The 18,610-nt window shown below is 39.0% G+C and overlaps 1 protein-coding gene across 10 annotated transcripts in view; it reads right to left on the bottom strand.

Moving 5' to 3' along the window:
* The window catches only part of RPS6KA3 (ribosomal protein S6 kinase A3), a 116,346-nt gene that overhangs the window by 7,497 nt on the left and 90,239 nt on the right, over window positions 1–18,610 (bottom strand). For 7 of the 10 annotated variants that reach the window (XM_050775106.1, XM_050775103.1, XM_050775108.1 and 4 more), the window contains 7 exons: window positions 17,606–17,730; window positions 15,256–15,381; window positions 11,918–12,007; window positions 10,124–10,282; window positions 7,459–7,620; window positions 5,550–5,626; window positions 4,332–4,449 (listed from right to left, as the gene is read on the bottom strand). In XM_050775106.1, the coding sequence (XP_050631063.1) occupies window positions 4,332–4,449; window positions 5,550–5,626; window positions 7,459–7,620; window positions 10,124–10,282; window positions 11,918–12,007; window positions 15,256–15,381; window positions 17,606–17,730 (857 nt within the window). The remainder of the gene's footprint in view (window positions 1–4,331; window positions 4,450–5,549; window positions 5,627–7,458; window positions 7,621–10,123; window positions 10,283–11,917; window positions 12,008–15,255; window positions 15,382–17,605; window positions 17,731–18,610) is intronic. The other 3 variants (XM_050775105.1, XM_050775104.1, XM_050775111.1) reach the window with 1 other exon arrangement.

Here is an 18,610-nt window from a genome sequence, read left to right on the forward strand (position 1 = left end):
TTGGGAGGCTGAGGCGGGAGGATCATTTGAGCCCAGGAGGTCACGGCTGCAGTGAGCCATGATTGAACCACTGTACTCTAGCCTGGGCAACAACGCGAGACCCTGTCTCAAAAAAAAAAAAAAAAAAAAAAAGACAAAATGAACTCTGACTTCATGAAGTTTTCAGTTCAGTGAAAGAGAGATAAAGAATCAATAACCACAAAGCAAGTAAGTTATTTGACAGGATGAATAGACACCAGGTGCAGCTAGAGGGACCTGTACTGTGCGAGGTGGCTTAAAAGGGACTTTTTAAGAGGAAGATAAGACCTGTAGGATAAGCAGGAGCTAGATTAGAGAAAGGGGGAAACACTGCCTCAGATAGAGTAAAGAATGGAGAGTGAGTTTGGAGGAACACTCTCAGGTGAAAGAGATGTCACAGTTAAGGAACTGGCAGCAGTACAATGTGGCTACAGCATAAATTTACTGTGAAGGAGAATGTGGCAGTGGATAAAGTGGGAGAGGTGAGAAGGGACCAGACCAGGAAAGTCCCTGTAAGCCATATTTGCAAATGTGAACTTACTTGCTGGTAATAAAGTGTTTAAAGTTAGGGAGTGATGTGGTTAAGTAGAAAGATCGCACTCACTGAGTGTGGAGGAAAATGGACTGGTGAAAGATGACAACTTCAGGGAGGTGTATGAAACAGAGAGAATTGGGCTGGGCGTGGTGGCTCATGCCTGTAATCCCAGCACTTTGGGAGGCCAAAGTGGGAGAATTACTTGAGCCCAGGAGATCAAGACCAGCCTGGGCAACGTAGTGGGATTCCATCTCTACAAAAAATTTAAAAATTAGCTGGGAGTGGTGGCGCATGCCTGTAGTCCCAGTTGTTCAGGAGGCTGAGGTGGGAGGATAGCGAGAGTCCAGAAGTTTGAGGTTGCAGTGAGCTGTGATTGTACCACTGCAACTCTAGCCTGGGCAACACAGTGAGACTCTGTCTCAAAAAGAAAAGAAAAGAAAAGAAAAAGTTAAAAAGGAGAGAAAAATGGAGGTATTTAGGATAAAGAACTGACAGAATCTGGTGGTTAACTAGATCTTGGGAATTGGGGTGATGTTGTCCCAGGTACTCCTCTGCTATGAAACATTTATGGTTTCTTACTTTTAGTTACTAACTGCTAAGAACAGGGATACGCAATTGAATAGAACTGGAAATAAAAAAATTAGGAACCTCCCTTTTGCAATTCTGAAAGTAGGCAAAAGTGCTTAAAATTGCATAAAGCTTGCAAAACTGTCCAGGGGTATCAAAAAACTCAAATTATAATTTTAATCAAATCTATAAGTTAATGAACTTTGGCAAACTCACTTCAAACTACTTCTTTTACTACAGCCCCTTTAATGGCTACTCCTCCTAAGCTTTCTCTTTAAGCGATGCTCTCCAGAATTCCTTCCTTGGCTCTCTTACCACTCTGCTCAGATAATCTCATTCATATTCATGGCTTTAGCTACTATGGATGATGACAACTCTTAACTTTTAAGTTTCACCCCAGACTTCTCTTTTAAGACCTATAACCATATAGACAGTTGCCTGATAGACATACATCTCTTAATTTATGATGTCCAAATCTGCAACCACCACTCCTCTCAAAACTACTTCTTTTGTATTCTACAAATCAGTGAAGGATACCACCCCTCATCCATCTGCCCAAGGTAGAAATGGGGACTACATACATTACAACTGCTTCTCTCTAATTTCTTATGTATAATAAACCATCAAGTCTATTTTGCCTCCTCAATTTCTCTTCCATTTGGTTCAAATTCCATCACAACTGCTCTAGTATAGGTCCTCATCATTCATGACCTGAAATATTGCAAAACCTTACAAGTACTGTCCCTAATATTAGGTCAGTGAGGACTGAATGAAACAACACAGGTAAAAGTGTTAGCACAGTCCTTGGCACATAAATGCTCAGTAAATGCCAGCTGTGGTCTTCTTGTTCTCAAAGCCACGTTTGACCCACATGACTGACAACATTCACATATGCAACTTGCTCTTGAGGGGATACACCCAGATTGATAGAGCCCTCCCTTCTATCTTGTGGCTAATCATGGAATTATATCATGCTTGTAATCACAAGTCTTAACTGTACATATCAGCAACAGTTACTAGTAATAACATGGAATCTATATGTCAGGTTGTGAGTTGGATACAATTTTTTGTGCTCTGTGTCTCCATTCTCACCTGCCCTTCCTCTCTCACCAAAAAAAGCATACCAGGATGTAAGTGAATAAAGAAAATCACAATAACCTCAACTTGCTTTAACTTACACCTCAACTTGCTTTAACTTACTAAAAAATCAATTAATGTGTAAGCTCTGATATTTTATTATTGGTAACATTACTTAATATACCTCACAACCTATCATGACAAAGTTTGTGGTGGACTCCATAGCTAAGAATTACTGCTCCACAGAATGCACTTTAAAAAGGAAAATCCGATCACTGCACTGCTTAATATGTGTTTTAACAGCTCCACAATACCCAGAGTTAAGCCCACAATCCTCAGCATGAGCCACAAAGCCTTTCACAATCGGTTCATCAGCTATCTTTTCCCATGCAACCCTGCACTACTCACATGGAATGACTAGCCTGGAGGCATTCTGCTATTCTCATGCTATCACCACCACCTATCTGCATGTGCTGATCCCTCAGCTTAGGACTACATCTTTCTTTTTTTTTTGAGACGGAGTCTTGCTCTGTCGCCCAGGCTGGAGTGCAGTGGCCGGATCTCAGCTCACTGCAAGCCCCGCCTCCCAGGTTCACGCCATTCTCCTGCCTCAGCCTCCCGAGTAGCTGGGACTACAGGCGCCCATCACCTCGCCCGGCTAGTTTTTTGTATTTTTTAGTAGAGATGGGGTTTCACCATGTTAGCCAGGATGGTCTCGATCTCCTGACCTTGTGATCCACCCGTCTCGGCCTCCCAAAGTGCTTAGATTACAGGCTTGATCCACCGCGCCCGGCCAGGACTACATCTTTCTGCTCCCCAAATCTGCCTGGCAAACTCCTTCGCTGCTTTTGGAAAGCTTTCCTTAAAATCCTTCTGACTAAGCATCATCTGTGAACTTCTCTAGCAAAGAAACTGTACCACTTTTACAGCACATGTGACACTGTACTGTGTATTTCTGACTGTCTCCCAACTAGACCGTAAGCAACCTGAGATAGGGAATTCCATCTTTGTCACATCTTTTATCTCTAAGGCCTTTATTTATTAAGCACATTGTAGGCACTCAATAAGGGAACTACAAAGGAAACAGGTACCCAGAGAAATGAATTATCTGGTTTAAGACATTTTATTGTTAGAAAAAGATAAAGGCTGACATTTCATTTTATTTATTTATTTTTTATTTATTTTTTTGAGACAGAGTCTTGCTCTGTTGCCCAGGCTGGAGTGCAGTGGTGCACTCTTGGGTCACTGCAACTTCTGCCTCCCCAGTTCAAGCGATTTTCCTGCCTCAGCCTCCCGAGTAGCTGGGATTACAGGCATCTGCTACCACACCTGTCTATTTTTTTTGTATTTTCAGTAGAGATGGGGTTTCACCATGTTGGCCAGGCTGGTTTTGAACTCCTGACCTCAAGTGATCTGCCCATCTTGGCCTCCCAAAGCATTAGAATTACAGGCGTGAGCCACCGCGCCTGGCCAACATTTCATTTTAAATGCAGATATAAAACCAAATAGTATCTATACAGACATTAAATTGGTCAACTGAGTCTTCAGGCCCTATGCCAATAGAATCTACATACTTTTGATGTGTTCTATTTACTTATACGATCACCTCAACTCAAGCTTTCACCCCTAAGAAAAAAGAATATGCACTTTTACCAATATGTATCCTCTTTATCTACTCTGTTTTTCTTATTTTGAAGTAAAAAACTTCTTTTTAAAGAATTCTCTATGAAAAAAGTGAAAACAGAGCAGAGTTGGAAAGCAAGTCAGTGCTATTCAGGGGATGGCAGATCTTCCAGTGAGAAGGGCTCTTCAAATTATTTCATGCAGATGCTATAAAACCATACCTCTGTTTATTGTGAAAAAACTGAAACCCCTTTCTTCATAATCTGAATTAGTTATTATTTATCATGTTCTTCAGTGAGAAACAGTTTTAAAAGTATAAATAATAAGGCCAAACCAATGTCAGCTGGGAAAGAAACAAAATAATGGGTCCATTTTTGAGTTCAAATTATTTGATAACATCACTTTAACATACTAATTTATAAACAAAGGTTTCTAACTGGTAGTATTTCTTCTCACTATGGATCATAAAAAATTATTTTCTCAAAAGCTTATAATAGGAAGCTATACTTACCTTTGCTGTGTCTGAAACAGAATTCCAGTAACCACCACTGAGTGAGAATTTTCCGCTACCTATTCGTGCCAATATTTCCTCTGGTGTATCATCAGGACCATTTGCAAATGGAGTGTAACTAATTTATAATAAAATTAAAATATTAATGAATAAAATTTCTTATTTGGTTGGTAATCTCAAAAGTATTCTAATTCAGTTAACGTAATATTTTATTAAAATCTACCAAAGTGAAAAAAATCAACAAAATGAAGCTCCATAAGGCACCAGGTAAAGCATGGGTTATAAAATATTAATCATATTTAATATACAATAATATAAATATTTTAAGACATGACACATTATAGAATAAAATATTAAGAAATAGTGTAGGCCAGGCAACGTGGCTCATGCCTGTAATCTCAGCACTTTGGGAGGCCAAGGTGGGTGGATCACGAGGTCAGGAGTTCGAGACCAGCCTGGCCAATATGGTGAAACATTGTCTCTACTAAAAATACAAAAATTAGCTGGGCGTGGTAGTGCCTGCCTGTAGTCCCAGCTACTCGGGAGGCTGAGGCAGGAGAATTGCTTGAACCTGGAAGCAAGACTCCGCCTCAAAAAAAAAACCAAAAAAAAAACCTCTATGTTTCTGACATGACAAGAGTACAAAAAAGTATGGAAAAAATCAATTTAGGACCTCGAGACATTAATAAATAGTACATTACAAAAAATCAGTAATGATATAGCCATAAATGTGGAATTGTTACAGAATTGTATATATTAGATAACATGAGAAAACATGGAAAGATATGACAACATCTGAATTAAAAAAAAAAAAAAAACCTACATAGGACAGGTACAGTGGCTCATGCCTGTAATCCCAGCACTTTGGGAGGCCAGAGCAGGAGGATCACTTGAGCCCAGGAGTTTGAAACCAGCCTGGGCAGCACGGCAAGACCCTGTTTCTACAAAAAAATAAAGAAATTAGGCAGGTGTGGTGGTGCACCCCTGTAGTCCTAGCTACTCCTATTCGGGAGGCTGAGGTGAGAGGACTGCTTGAACCCAGGAGTTTGGGGCTACAGTGAACTATGACTGTGTCACTGTACTCCAGCCTGGGCCACAGAGTGACACCCTGTCTCTAAAGAAAAAGCAAACAAACAAACAAACAAACAAACCTTAAACAAAACAAAAACCTAGATAACTTAAGCAAAATGGTGCTTAGAACGTATGGTATACACTCACCCGGTAAGCATTGTATAGAGTAGGACACCAAGACTCCATATATCACAAGCAGCATCATAGCCTTGTCGTTTTAAAACCTAGAAAAAGTGCAAAATTAGTATTACTATACCACCATTTTGTATATATATTTGTATAGGCTAGGAACTGAATTATATATCCCAAATCAACAACTATAAGGAAAATTTCAATAGAACATGGTTACCAAATAAGGCAATACATTAGTCCTATTCTAGAACATTCTACTACTAATAATTCATATATAAATTTAATTTTGGTATTCAAATTAATATTGAGTATTGTAGGTACACAGGAATATAAAACAAACTGAAGATAACTTTCTTATTTTAATGAATTTATATTTTGTTTGGGGCTACAGAAATATTTACAAAAAACAATGCTTTTAAGAACACATACACACACAAGCACATAAAGAACACACATAACCTAGCACAAAAATCACCAACTTTTATCAGGCATGAACTATGACAAATACAAAAAATCCCTCATTTCCTTAAAAAAAAAAAATCTGATGGGAAATAAACATACAAATAGTTAACAACTCAACCTGATAAATATTATAATAAAATCAAGTCTGGGTAGGGTATGGTGGCTCATGCCTGCAGTCCAGCACTTTGGGAGGCCAAGGTGGGAGGATCACTTGAAGCCAGGAGTTTTGAGAACCCGGGCAACACAGCAAGACCTTATTATTATTATTATTGAGACAGGGTCTCACTCTGTCGCCCAGGCTGTAATGCAGCGGCACGATCTTGGCTCACTGCAGCATCCGCCTCACGAGTTCAAGCAATTCTCCTGCCTCAGCCTCCCGAGCAGCTGGGATTACAGGCGTGTGCCACCAAGCTTAGCTTACTTTTGTATTTTTAGTAGAGATGGGGTTTCACCATGTTGCCCAGGCTGATCGCAAACCCCTGAGTTCAAGCAATCCACCCGCCTTGGCCTCCCAAAGTGCTGGGATTACAGGCATGAACCACGGCATCTGGCCAAGATCTCGTGTTTAAAAAATAAAAATAAAAAATAAGCCAGGTACGGTGGTGTTCTCCTGTAGTTCCAGCTACCTGGGAGGCTGAGGCAGGAGGACTGCTTGAGCCGAGGAGTTCAAGGCTGCAGTGAGCTATGATTGCACCACTGTATTCTGGCCTAGGCAACAGAGGGAGACCTTGTCCCTAAACAAACAAAAACCCCAAATTATGTCTTAAATGTTATAGGTATGAAGATGAGGAAGCAATTTATTCTTGACATGGGGAGAGAAGGAAGGCTAGAGGGTGGCCTGCTTATATTGGACCTATAAGTAAGAGAGCAGAGCGGGTTTAGTGATAGGCCAGAAGTTCAGTGTGTCTAGAACTTCAGGTAGGGAATACCAGAGAGACTGAAGGGCTTTTTTTTTTTTTTTTTATTAATAGAGGGGTTCTTGCTTTGTGACCCAGGCTGGAGTGCAGTGGTGTGATCCTTGGGTCACTGCAACCTCAAACTCTTGGAGTCAAGTGATCCTCCTACCTCAGCCTCCTGAGTAGCTGAGACTACAGGCACGCCACCATGCCCAGCTAATTTTAAATTTTTTTGTAGAGATGGGGTCTCACTATGTTGCCCAGGCTGGTCTCAAACTCCTGGCCTCAAACAGTCCTCCTGCCTTGGCCTCCCAAAGTGCTGGGATTACAGGCATGAGCCACCATGCCCTGCCTCAAGGGCTTTTATAATAGCTTGTTAAGAAATTTAGATTCTTCTGTAGGCAATCAGATGTCATTGAAACATTAAACAGGGAAATGAAAGGCTGGCATTTTATCCTAATTATTTCTTAAGTCTTCGATTGAATTATTATTAATAATTCTGTACTAAACATAGTGAATGAGTTTTAAAACACACTAATACTGCAAGCAAACTCTCTCACAATTACCTCTGGTGCAACAAAATTTGCAGTATAACAAGGAGTCATGAGAAGACCATTTTCCGCTCTCAGCTGTTTTGCAAAGCCAAAATCACAAATTCGAATAGATTCTGGATTACCAGATTCATCCACATAAAGAATGTTGCTAGGTTTCAAGTCTCTATGAACCACCTAATTGAAATACAAATTAAAGAGTTATGTTAACAATATATTTCCATTACTGAAAGTTCTTTATTCACAAACTGTCAAGCAATACACTTAACAAGATGATGAGTGCTGACCTTTAAATTAGCCCAACATTATAAAATACTGATAATGTAAAGCATAACTCTCTAACATAGACCTGGGGCAAGGAGGAGGAGGAAGAAAGAATAGTACTTACCTCCCTCCTCTTTGTCCAATTGAGTAACTGGGTTAAGGAGAAAGGCAAACAGCAATAATATATCTACCTCCAGGTTGATCACTCATTTAATATTGAGTGTCTATCATGTACCAGGGTATTATATAAGCTTCTGTAGATACTGTGATGAACAAGACCCATAAGATCCTGGCCTTTCCATGCTAGGAGCTTACACAGTTCTGGGGGAAGCAAAGAATAGGTTGAGACATGGGGCATAACTTTAAATAGGGCAGTCAGGAAGGGTCTCTAGATGAGGTAACATCTGATCCAGTATCTGAAGAACAGAATGAATGAGCCATAAGAACAGTAAGGGAGAGTCATTCTAACTAGAAGGAACAGCATGTACAAGGTACATACACAACAAATATATTCTGATAGACTAAATGGAATAGACAGGGCATTCAGGAGTAAAAAGGAAAAAAACAAAACAAATCTGGACTTTATTTTTGGTATTGCCTATTTGATATACAAGGTGTTACACATGCAAGAAGAAATCTCTTCTTTAGAGTTTTGTATTATTTTCCTCTTTTAATGATCTACCTGAGTACAGTAGTCCCCCCTTATCCGTGGGGTATATGTTTCAAGACCCCCAGTGCATTCCTGAAACTGAGGACAATACCAAAGTCTCTATATTTTTTCCTAGATATATATACCTATGATATAGTTTAATTGATAAATCAGGCACAGTAAGAGATTAACAATGACTAATAATAAATTAGAACACTTGTAACAATATACTGTAATAAAAGTTATGTGAATGTGGTCTCTCAAAATACTGTAATATTTTTGACAATGGTTGACTGTGGATAACTGAAACCACAGAAAGCAAACTTGCAGATTAGTGGGGGACTACTGTACTTTTTTTTTTTTATCATAAGCTTCTCTTACATTCCTTTTTAGACTTAAGTGTGCCTTCTGTCACCAAATTCTGATATGTTCCAATCAATCAAATTAGATTTAGTTCCTCACATCCGGGACATCACTTCTCCAGACTATTTTAATAACAAATTACTGATCAGGCATTGGGAAAAGAACACAGAAGACTTTCATGACTGCAAGGTCATAAGTTCCTCAGTGACTACTGAGTTCTACCAATTTCAAGTTACAATACTAAGCAAATCTTGATAAGTTAGAAGGCAGGAAGCTCTAGAATTAACACATTCTACTTGGCTTTCAGGGGCAAAGACAAAACAAGAAGAAGGTATTGAAACTGAACTCCTGAAGAGGTAATCTTTTATATATGCATATATCAAAACATCACGTTGTATACCATGAATATATATAATTTGCCAACTAAAAAATTTTTTAAAAATTATTTTCCCCTTGCTTTTCATTCCTCTTCACTCCTCTGCTGTTCTCCTTTCTTCCCTCCCTCCCCTCATTTTCTCCTTTCCTCCCAGACTTCCCTTTTTTTTTTTTTGAGATGGAGTCTCACTCTGTTGCCCAGGCTGGAGTGCAGTGGCGCAATTTCAGCTCACTGCAACCTCCGCCTCCCAGGTTCAAGCAATTCTCCTGCTTCAGCCTCCCGAGTAGCTGGGATTACAGGCATGCACCATGACACCCGGCTAATTTTTGTAATTTTAGTAGAGACGGGGTTTTGCCATGTTGGCCAGGCTGGTCTCGAACTCCTGACTTCAGGTAATCCACCCACCTTGGCCTTCCAAAGCACTGGGATTACAGGTGTGAGCCACTGCGTCCGTCTGTCTTTTTTAAAAAATACGATTTTCTCGAACTCCTAACCTCAAGTGATCTGCCCGCCTCAGCCTCCCAAAGTGCTGGGATTACAGGCATGAGCCACTGTGCCCAGCCTAGAAGTACAATTTTCTTTTGCTATTTACTAAAAATCTGCATACAAGAAGAATGAAGAGCATATCCACCAGCCAGAAGCATGTGACTCTTTTGTCTCATTGTTTTAAGGATTTCCTTTTATACATGAATACAAACCAGGATTCCTTGGTTCTGCTTCTAACCTGAAGTGGGCCTGGTATTCATGAGTACAGAGTGACCTAGCAGAAACAATGCTATGTTTTCCAGGTCGGAAGAGATCACTTACTTTTCCTTGGAAGCACAAGAGTTTAACATAAACAAGCTAGGATATCAAAGGCACACTTCAATCTCAATAATAAAAGTTTATATAGAGGAAGATCAGTAGGATAATTCAGCTAATAGCAGTTATTTTCCATTTCATGCATAAAGTAACTTCTATCTAATTTTAGCTCAAACATAAAGAAAAAAAGTGTGTGCATGTATATATAGAGTGTTAAAAAGACTTACCCCTTGTGCGTGAAGATATTCAACGGTTTTGGTTATAGTGAACAGGACAGCACTGGCCTCTCGTTCAGAGAAAAATTTTTGTCTAAGAATTTTATCCAGCAATTCACCTCCTTTCATAAGTTCTGTTACTACATACACATATTTTCCATCATCATATACCTATAAATTTCAACATCAAAATGTAAATATTATTTGAAACTTTATATGTGCTCAAAACAAAGTTTAAAATATAAAAGAAAAATTAAACTCACTTCATATTCAAGAAAAATTTTATTTATTATTTTGAGACAGACATGCGCTCTGTCGCCCAGGAGTGCACTGGCACAATCTTGGCTCACTGTAATATCCACTTCCTGGGCTCCAGCGATCCTCCCACTTCAGCCTCCCAAGCAGCTGAGACTACAGGCACATGCCACCACACCTGGCTAATTTTTGCATTTTTTTGTAGAGACGAGGTTTTGCTGTGTCTCCATGAGCAGGGATAATCTGAGGAAATTTGAGTTTTTACAACCCCCAGAGAAGGCCTTCAGGCCTATGTGAGCATCATTAGCAAGAGAAAACTTAACACTACCTGGGGAGTTCACACTCTTTGCCAACACTTTGTTATAATAACAGTCAAGAGAGACATAGGCAACAGTGTATCATGACAGTCCAAGGAAAGATACTTTACTTGTCCTGGGGGTGGCAATGGGCAGGGCAGGCTTCCTGGAAGAAGCAGTGCCTTAGCAAAATCTTTTATGTGTGGTAGTTAGCCAGGTAAAGAAAAATAGATGGTGTTAGCAACTGAGGGAACTATAAATTCAGGCAGAGCAACATGGGAAATTGAGGCATGTGCAAGAAATTTACATACTAGAACACAGAGCATAAGGTGTATGAGAAAGTGTGTGTGAGAAGTCTGAAAACTACAGAGGAAGGCAGGGTCTTAAGGGGCTAGGGACTTTAGACTGTAGGCAGGGAAGTTAAATGGGTAGTTATGAGTGTTAGATCTCTCTTCTAGTAATGTAGAAGATACTTTGGAGAGTGAGACTAGTCAATATTGAATATGAACTAATAGTAATATTAACATTGAACATTTAGGTAAGTGTTCAAGTGCAGATATTAAAAGCAATAATATCGTGCTTTCCTTCTTAAAGCAAAAGTAGAAAAAAATAACTGTACAAACATATCTTTATTGATAAATGAAATTATGTCATATACACATATACATTGTTTTCAAATCTACTTTTTAAACTTACCATGCTGAATTTTTTTGTTTGTTTTTGTTTTTGAGACAGGGTCTTGCTCTGCTGCGCAGGCTGGAGTGCAGTGGTGTAGTAACTGCTCACTGCGGTCTTGACCTGCCAGGCTGGAGCAATCCTCCCACCTCAGCCTCCAGAGTAGCTGCGACTATAGGCATGAGCTACCATGTCAGGCTAATTTTTAAATATTCTTTAGAGACAGGGTCTCCCTACGTTGCCCAGGCTGGTCTTGAACTCCTGGGCTCAAGCAATCCTCCTGCCTCAGCCTCCCAAAGTGCTGGGATTACAGGTGTGAGCCACTGTGCCCAGCTGGTTAATTAAAAAAAATTTTGTTGTAGAGATGGAGGTCTCACTATGTTGACCTGGCTGGTCTTGAACTCCTGGCCTCAAGTGATCCTCCTGCCTTGGCCTCCCAAACTGCTGGGATTATAGGCGTGGGCCACTATGCCCAGCCTATGATGAGTTCTCTGTCTACCACATGATTTTTGAAAATACACTACTTTCAATGTGAGTTAGACAACTAATTCAAATGATCCATGTTAAAGAATCTACTTACATCCTTTAGAGTAATAATGTTTGGATGCTGTCCATAACGAAGAAGAATTTCAATTTCTTCTGTAGGGTCTCTCTTGCTTTTATCAATAATCTAAAAGGCAAATATTTATCACAAAACCTCATGAACTATACAGTTGTAAACATTAATTGTTTATAGCTACAGACCTTGGGTATTACCTCATGTAAATAGTATATAAATAAGCCATTTATCAATCAGTTTTATTCAACTACCTGGCCAGACTGTTTAATCAGAAAGCCAGTCTTGATATAGATGGCAAGGCTGTAAATTCCAACTCATGAGTCACATTCCCACCATGCCTCTCCAATGTAAGTTTGTAGTAAGTTTAGAACTTACCAAAAACTCAAAAAGCCTCGAGAAAAGGTACCAAGAACACAGTTAACATATCTTTTCTTCTATCCTTGAGGCCTTAAACATTTGGGAACTCAGTCAACTTCTAACCCCCCATCAATACAGATAATTAAGAGCTAGATATATCTATAACACCACCACTAGCATCTGCTTATTGAATTAAGTTTACTTCCTTTATTAAAATGCTTCAATTGAATATCCTGTTAGTTGTAAGCTACTTATAAAAGCTAATTACCTGTTAAGTAGAACAATCTTGTTTTTGAAGTTAGGCAGAAAGCTACATAGAAAATTACACCTAGAATTTTATTTGGTTAGAATTTGGTTTAATTATTATAATAAAGCCCTTTAAAATAGTAATGTAGCTTTCTAACCCTTTTATTTTGGCTGCTCCTTAAAAATATTTCTCTTAATGTTTTAATCTGCTAAACTAATATATAAAAAAGACAAATTTTGCTTTCAATTCATTCAAAGGGTAGTCTGAAACAAATTAGGTGGCCTTTGTATGTTCGATTTTAAACAGCTTAGTAATTAAGTACACACTAAATACCCAGACACACCAGCAACCTAGGAAAGAGGTTACAACTCTCAGCATGAGTCCAGTCTTCTATCTGAAATGGATTTATAGTTGACCCTTGAACAACACAGGTTTGAACTATGAGGGACCAATTACACGTGGATTTTCTTCTGCTTTTGCCACCCCTGAGACACCAAGACTAACTCCTTCTCTTCTTCCTCCCTCCTCAGCCTACTTAAGGTGAAAATGATGAGGAAAAAGACCTTTATTATGATCCACTTCCATTTAATGAACAGTAAATATATTTTCTCTTCCTTATATATATTTTTCTTTTTTTGAGACAGGGTCTTGCTCTGTTGCCCAGGCTGGAGTGTAGTGGCGCAATCATGGCTCACTGCAACCTTGAACTCCTGGGCCCAAGTGATCCTCCCACCTCTACCTCCTGAGTAGCTGGGACCACTGGCACATGCCACTACACTCAGCTAATTTTAAAAATTATTTGTAGAGATGAGGTCTGGCTATGTTGCCAAGGCTAGAATACAGTGGCACATAGCTCACTGTAGCCTGAATCTCCTGAGCTCAAGCAATCTTTCTGTCTCAGCCTCCTGAGTAGCTAGGACTAAAGGCACATGTAGCCATGCCTGGCTAATTTTTAAACAATTTTTCTGTAGAGATAGGGTCTTGCTGTGTTGCCCAGGCTTGTCTCAAACTCCTGGCCTCAAGCAATCCTCCTACCTCGGCCTCCCAAAATGCTAGGATTACAAATGTGAGACCTATGCCTGGCATGATTTTCTTAATAACACCTTCTTTTCTCTAGCTTGCTTTATTGTAAGAATACAGTATATAATACATACACAAAATACGTGTTAATCGACTGTATATGCTATCAGTAAGGCTTCTGGTCAACAGTAGGCTTTGAGTAGTTAGGTTTTGGGGAGTCAAGTTATACAGATTTTCAACTGCTTGGGGGTCAGCACTCCTAAGTCCTGTGTTATTCAAGGGTGGACTGTACTTGTAAAACAGTTCTGTATTTGGAGAACAGGTACGATAAACATACAGGTGCCCACTGTAATCAACCGCAAATGACAGTGTGGAATTAGGCAAATGGGTGATTAAGAGGAGAGATATATGGAATAGACATGCTAATTTAAGAGATGATCTGGGACTAGTCTTTTGAAAACCAGAACACACTGGGAGGGGTTGTTTTTGGCATGGATCTGCTAATCTGAGCCCAGTTTGCATTAGACCTATGCTTGTGCTTGTGGACCTCAAACACGTGGTAATTTCAGTAGAATCCAGCTGTATTGGGATTGGTTTTAGGAGTCATTTAAGTCACAAAAATCCACAAATAGCTTGGAGACGTTTTCGAGGTTTTAGGCATAGTCCTCAAAGTTTCTGTAATTCAAAGGGGCCTCAGGACATTTCTGCTTTTTATGATGTATTTATGGAGGCAAGACACATCCTTAAACTGCCTACCAAGTATGTTATTAGTCTTTTCTCCTTTCATGTAAGCAATTTGAAAATTTCTATGTATCTTAGATTTCAATAAGAGCAATGAATAGGAAAATAGAAAATTAAATGTATTTCTTTTAAACATTTCCTTCTTTAAAATTAGCTTTACTGTCCTTCCAATGAAGCAAATTAAATATATTTCTATGGTTCATCCTTCTGACAGAAAGTCCTATAGACACTGACAACTTTAAAGCAGTTACATCTAAGTTTAGAAAAGTGATAACAACTAATGTCACTCTCTCTCTAAACATGAGCTATGCATATTTATAAACCAGTCCTAAGGTTCAAATAAGTTGAAAGCTTTAGACATTGTTTGAATTGCTTGAGATTGGAGAGCAAAGGTTACTATTCCAAGAAGTGAAAAGAGACTTGAACATAGTGTTTGTTCACTTATGACTAAAGGTTTGAAATTCAAACTTCATCACAGAGCTAGGTTCCTTGGTTTTTGGCTTAGAAAATTCTGTCTTAGGATACTTGATGAAACTAAAACAGCCAATGATAATGAATTTTATGATAGTGGTTTTAATTCATTTATTAGTTCCCAGATCCTTTTAGATGTAAAGAAAGGTATGAACATTTTGCCAGAGAAGATGTAAACATACAAAATTTTGCACACAATTTTGAGGAATTTGTTGATACCCTGAGCATAAAATGGGGACTTCTGAGAGTAAAAATATACTTTAAAAATCATTTGAGGTAAAAAAAAAAAAAAAAAATCACTTGATGTGTAAACTGGTACTGCTCTGGGCAAACCAGATGTATAACCACCTTACCTTTAGCTCACAGGGTTCTAGATTAAGATCTCTGAAGATCACTAGCCAGATATTTAACTTTTTCATAACAAAAGGCACTTTTAACAACAAGAGGAGTGTAATTTTTAACTGGTACTGACATGCATGAACAAGAACTGTACAAATTGCATTTTAACTAAAAAAATATTTACCTTCACTGCAAACTCCATGTTTGTAGCTTTATGTATACATCTCTTGCAAACAGAGTAGGAGCCAACTCCAATATCTTCTTTTACTTCATATCCATCAGTAAACTGAATACTGTTCCTGTGTAACTGCTACAAAAAATTATAAATTGGTGAAGAGTCCCATAATGCCTTTAGTGCATTTTATAATAGGGAAGTATGTTCCTCAGCATACATTGTTGAAGCTCTACATATAAATGAATAAGAATAAAAATACATCTTTATAGTACTTATTCTTCTACAAACAAGTGATTTTGGAAGTGTTTACAATGAAATGTACAGCAAGAAATATGACTTTAAAAGCGGAGCTACTTGAAATGGGGCCTGTATCTTTGTCTGTGATTCAGCCTTATTCCACTCCCCAATTGGCTATAGGTTTTCAGGCACCTTTGCAAATGTGAAATTTGAAACCTATGGTATAGAAGGAAAGGATTTAGGAGGATTCAGAATTAGAATATCTGAATTCTTGTCTCAGATGCACCACTTACAGGCTATGTAACTTTGAGCCTGTATTTTCTCAGAGGGTAATGGTGAAGATTAAATAAAAATAATGTATTTGCAAGCAATACCTGTTACCGACATTTTGGACTTTCAGTAGCCACACCCTCCTTTCTTCATCCTGAAGTCATAGCCTTACACAACTTCTGCTAAAGAAGCTGGTCATGGGTTAGGGACTAATAACATACAGTAGATGATGAACAGCAACTTATTGATTCCATAAACAGGCTGAGGAAAGTTGTGTTGCCCTTGGCTATACTGATATGAGACATCCATGCCTATGAGCTTTGTGTATGTTAAAATTTGAATTCTGTAGAATATATATGTTTGTGGTTTCTATGTTAGGTACAGAATTTATAATTTAAAAACTTGCCATACATTCACGTGCTTGCATAGTAAATGGCACAGACTATTTCAACACGAGCTCTGCTTAGAAACCAGTGTTTTAATTGTTTTTCTACAAAATGGAAAACAGGATAACTCATGAAAAAACTTTAGAGCAAAAGCAACTTAAACATCAAGCAAATCCAAGTACAAATGATATCCTAAAAACAATCCAGTGCTTCAAAAGATATATCTAGTTCCCTTTGATTAGAAAGATGACTTAAGATTTGAGTTCATTTTTATTTCTTGTATCTTTCTAAGGCAAAGGTTGCCAAACTATGGCCAGTGAGCCAAATCTGATTCATTGCCCGTGTGTGTAAATAAAGTTTTATTGGCACACAGCCATGCCCACTTGTTTATGTATTGTCTGTGGCTGTTTTGAGATACATAGCAGAGTTGAGTAGTTGTGACAGAGCCCATATAGCCCACAAAGCCTCAAGTATTATCTAACACTTCACAGAGAAAGTCTGCCGACTCTTGTTCTAAGACACTGAAGAACCAGAAGACCTTAATTCATCATAGCTGACCTGAAGGAGGCAGAGGGTGAAACAAACTCAGCATGAAAAACATTTTTTAGGCACAGGAGAGGACATAGACAACATCGTCATGTTTATCTCAACTCTTTTAAAATTCTACTTTCTTTTTTTTTTTTTCTGAGACAGAGTCTAGCTCTGTTGCCCAGGCTGGAGTACAGTGGTGGATCTTGGCTCACTGCAACCTCTGCCTCTTGGATTCAAGCGATTCTCCTGCCTCGGCCTCTTATAGGCATGCATCACCATGTCCAGCTAATTTTTGTATTTTTAGTAGGGACAGGGTTTCACTGTGTTGGACAGGCTGGTCTCGAACTCCTAACCTCGTGATCTGCCTGCCTCGGCCTCCCAAAGTGCTGGGATTACAAGCTTGAGCTACCGTGCCTGGCCTAAAACTCTACTTTCAAGTCACATAGGTATCTAGGATTTGGGTTCTTGCAACCTTTTCAATGACATATGAAAAAAATTGCTAAGAGTAAAGTTAATGATATAAAATGTATTTTATTTTATTTTTTGAGACAGTTTCAACTCTGTCACCCAGGCTGGAGTGCAGTGGTGCGACCTCCGCTTACTGCAACCTCTGCCTCCAAATCAAGTGATTCTTGTGCCTCAGCCTCCTGAGTACCTGGAATTACAGGCACGCGCCACCATGCCCAACTCATTTTTGTATTTTTAGTAGAGATAGGGGTTTCACCATGTTGGCCAGGCTGGTCTTGAACTTCTGACCTCAAGTGATCCACCTGCCTTGGCCTCCCAAAGTGCTGGGATTACGGGTGTGAGCCACAGTGCCCGGTCTAAAATGTATTTTAAATTGCTCACTTGAAGTCAGTAGAAAAAAATCTATTCACAGAATGAACTATATCTTACAACATTCCAAATCTAAAATTATTTAGACATCCACTCACCTGAACAATTGAATGTACACCAACTGTCTGCATAGCCTGGCTTTCATCATCTGAGGTAATAGCAACAAAACTAAACCCCCGAAAAAGCTGATGTGCATTAGCACTAGGTGGAATGCCAGGTGAATCTGAAAAGAGTAAGACGTGACAAAGAAGATTCATTTGAAAGGAAATTGAGTGAAAAACTGTTGACACTACGACCTTTTTCACTTATTCTGGAATTCTACTTCTCAGGTACACAGTATATACCTCTTGCTTTCCGGGATACCTCTGAGGCACTGTATCTGATCTGTTCTGATTGTGTATTGCCATTACAACACCAACATCCTAGTCCCTCGGAGCCTAGAAAATAGCTAGTTCATTTGAAGAATATAATAAATCAATGAATTATAGGGTTAATGGTATTCAAAATTAATGCTGTCCCATTGAATTTCCTGAAATGATAGAAATTTTCTTTATCTTTACAGTCTAATATGATAGCCACTAGCTACATGCAGCTTCTCAACATTTGAAATGTGCCTAGTGTGACTGAGAAACTACATTTTAAATTTTAATTAATTTAAATTTAATTAGCCACATGTGGCTACTAGCTACCATATTAGAAACTGCAGCCCTCAATAATAACCTATTTGGGGGACAATGGGGGAGATACAAGGTTGATCTACAGCAAATTTGGGAGATTTGAAGATAGCATAGAGAGTTATCCAGGAAAAGATTTTCTTTTTTTCCTTTTGAGACAGTCTTGCTCTGTCACCCAGGCTGGAGTGCAGTGGCACAATTTTGATGCACTGCAACCTCCACCTCCCAGGTTAAAAGTGATTCTCGTGCCTTAGCCACCCAAGTAGCCGGGATTACAGGCACATGCCACCAAACCCAGTTAATTTTGGTATTTTTAGTAGAGACTGGGTTTCACTATGTTGGCCAGACTGGTCTCGAACTCCTGGCTTCAAGCGATCTGCTCGCCTCAGCCTCCCAAAGTGCTGGGATTACAGGTGTGAGCAACTACGC

The sequence above is a fragment of the Macaca thibetana genome, chromosome X (genome assembly GCF_024542745.1).
Source record: "Macaca thibetana thibetana isolate TM-01 chromosome X, ASM2454274v1, whole genome shotgun sequence".
Lineage (NCBI taxonomy): Eukaryota > Metazoa > Chordata > Mammalia > Primates > Cercopithecidae > Macaca > Macaca thibetana.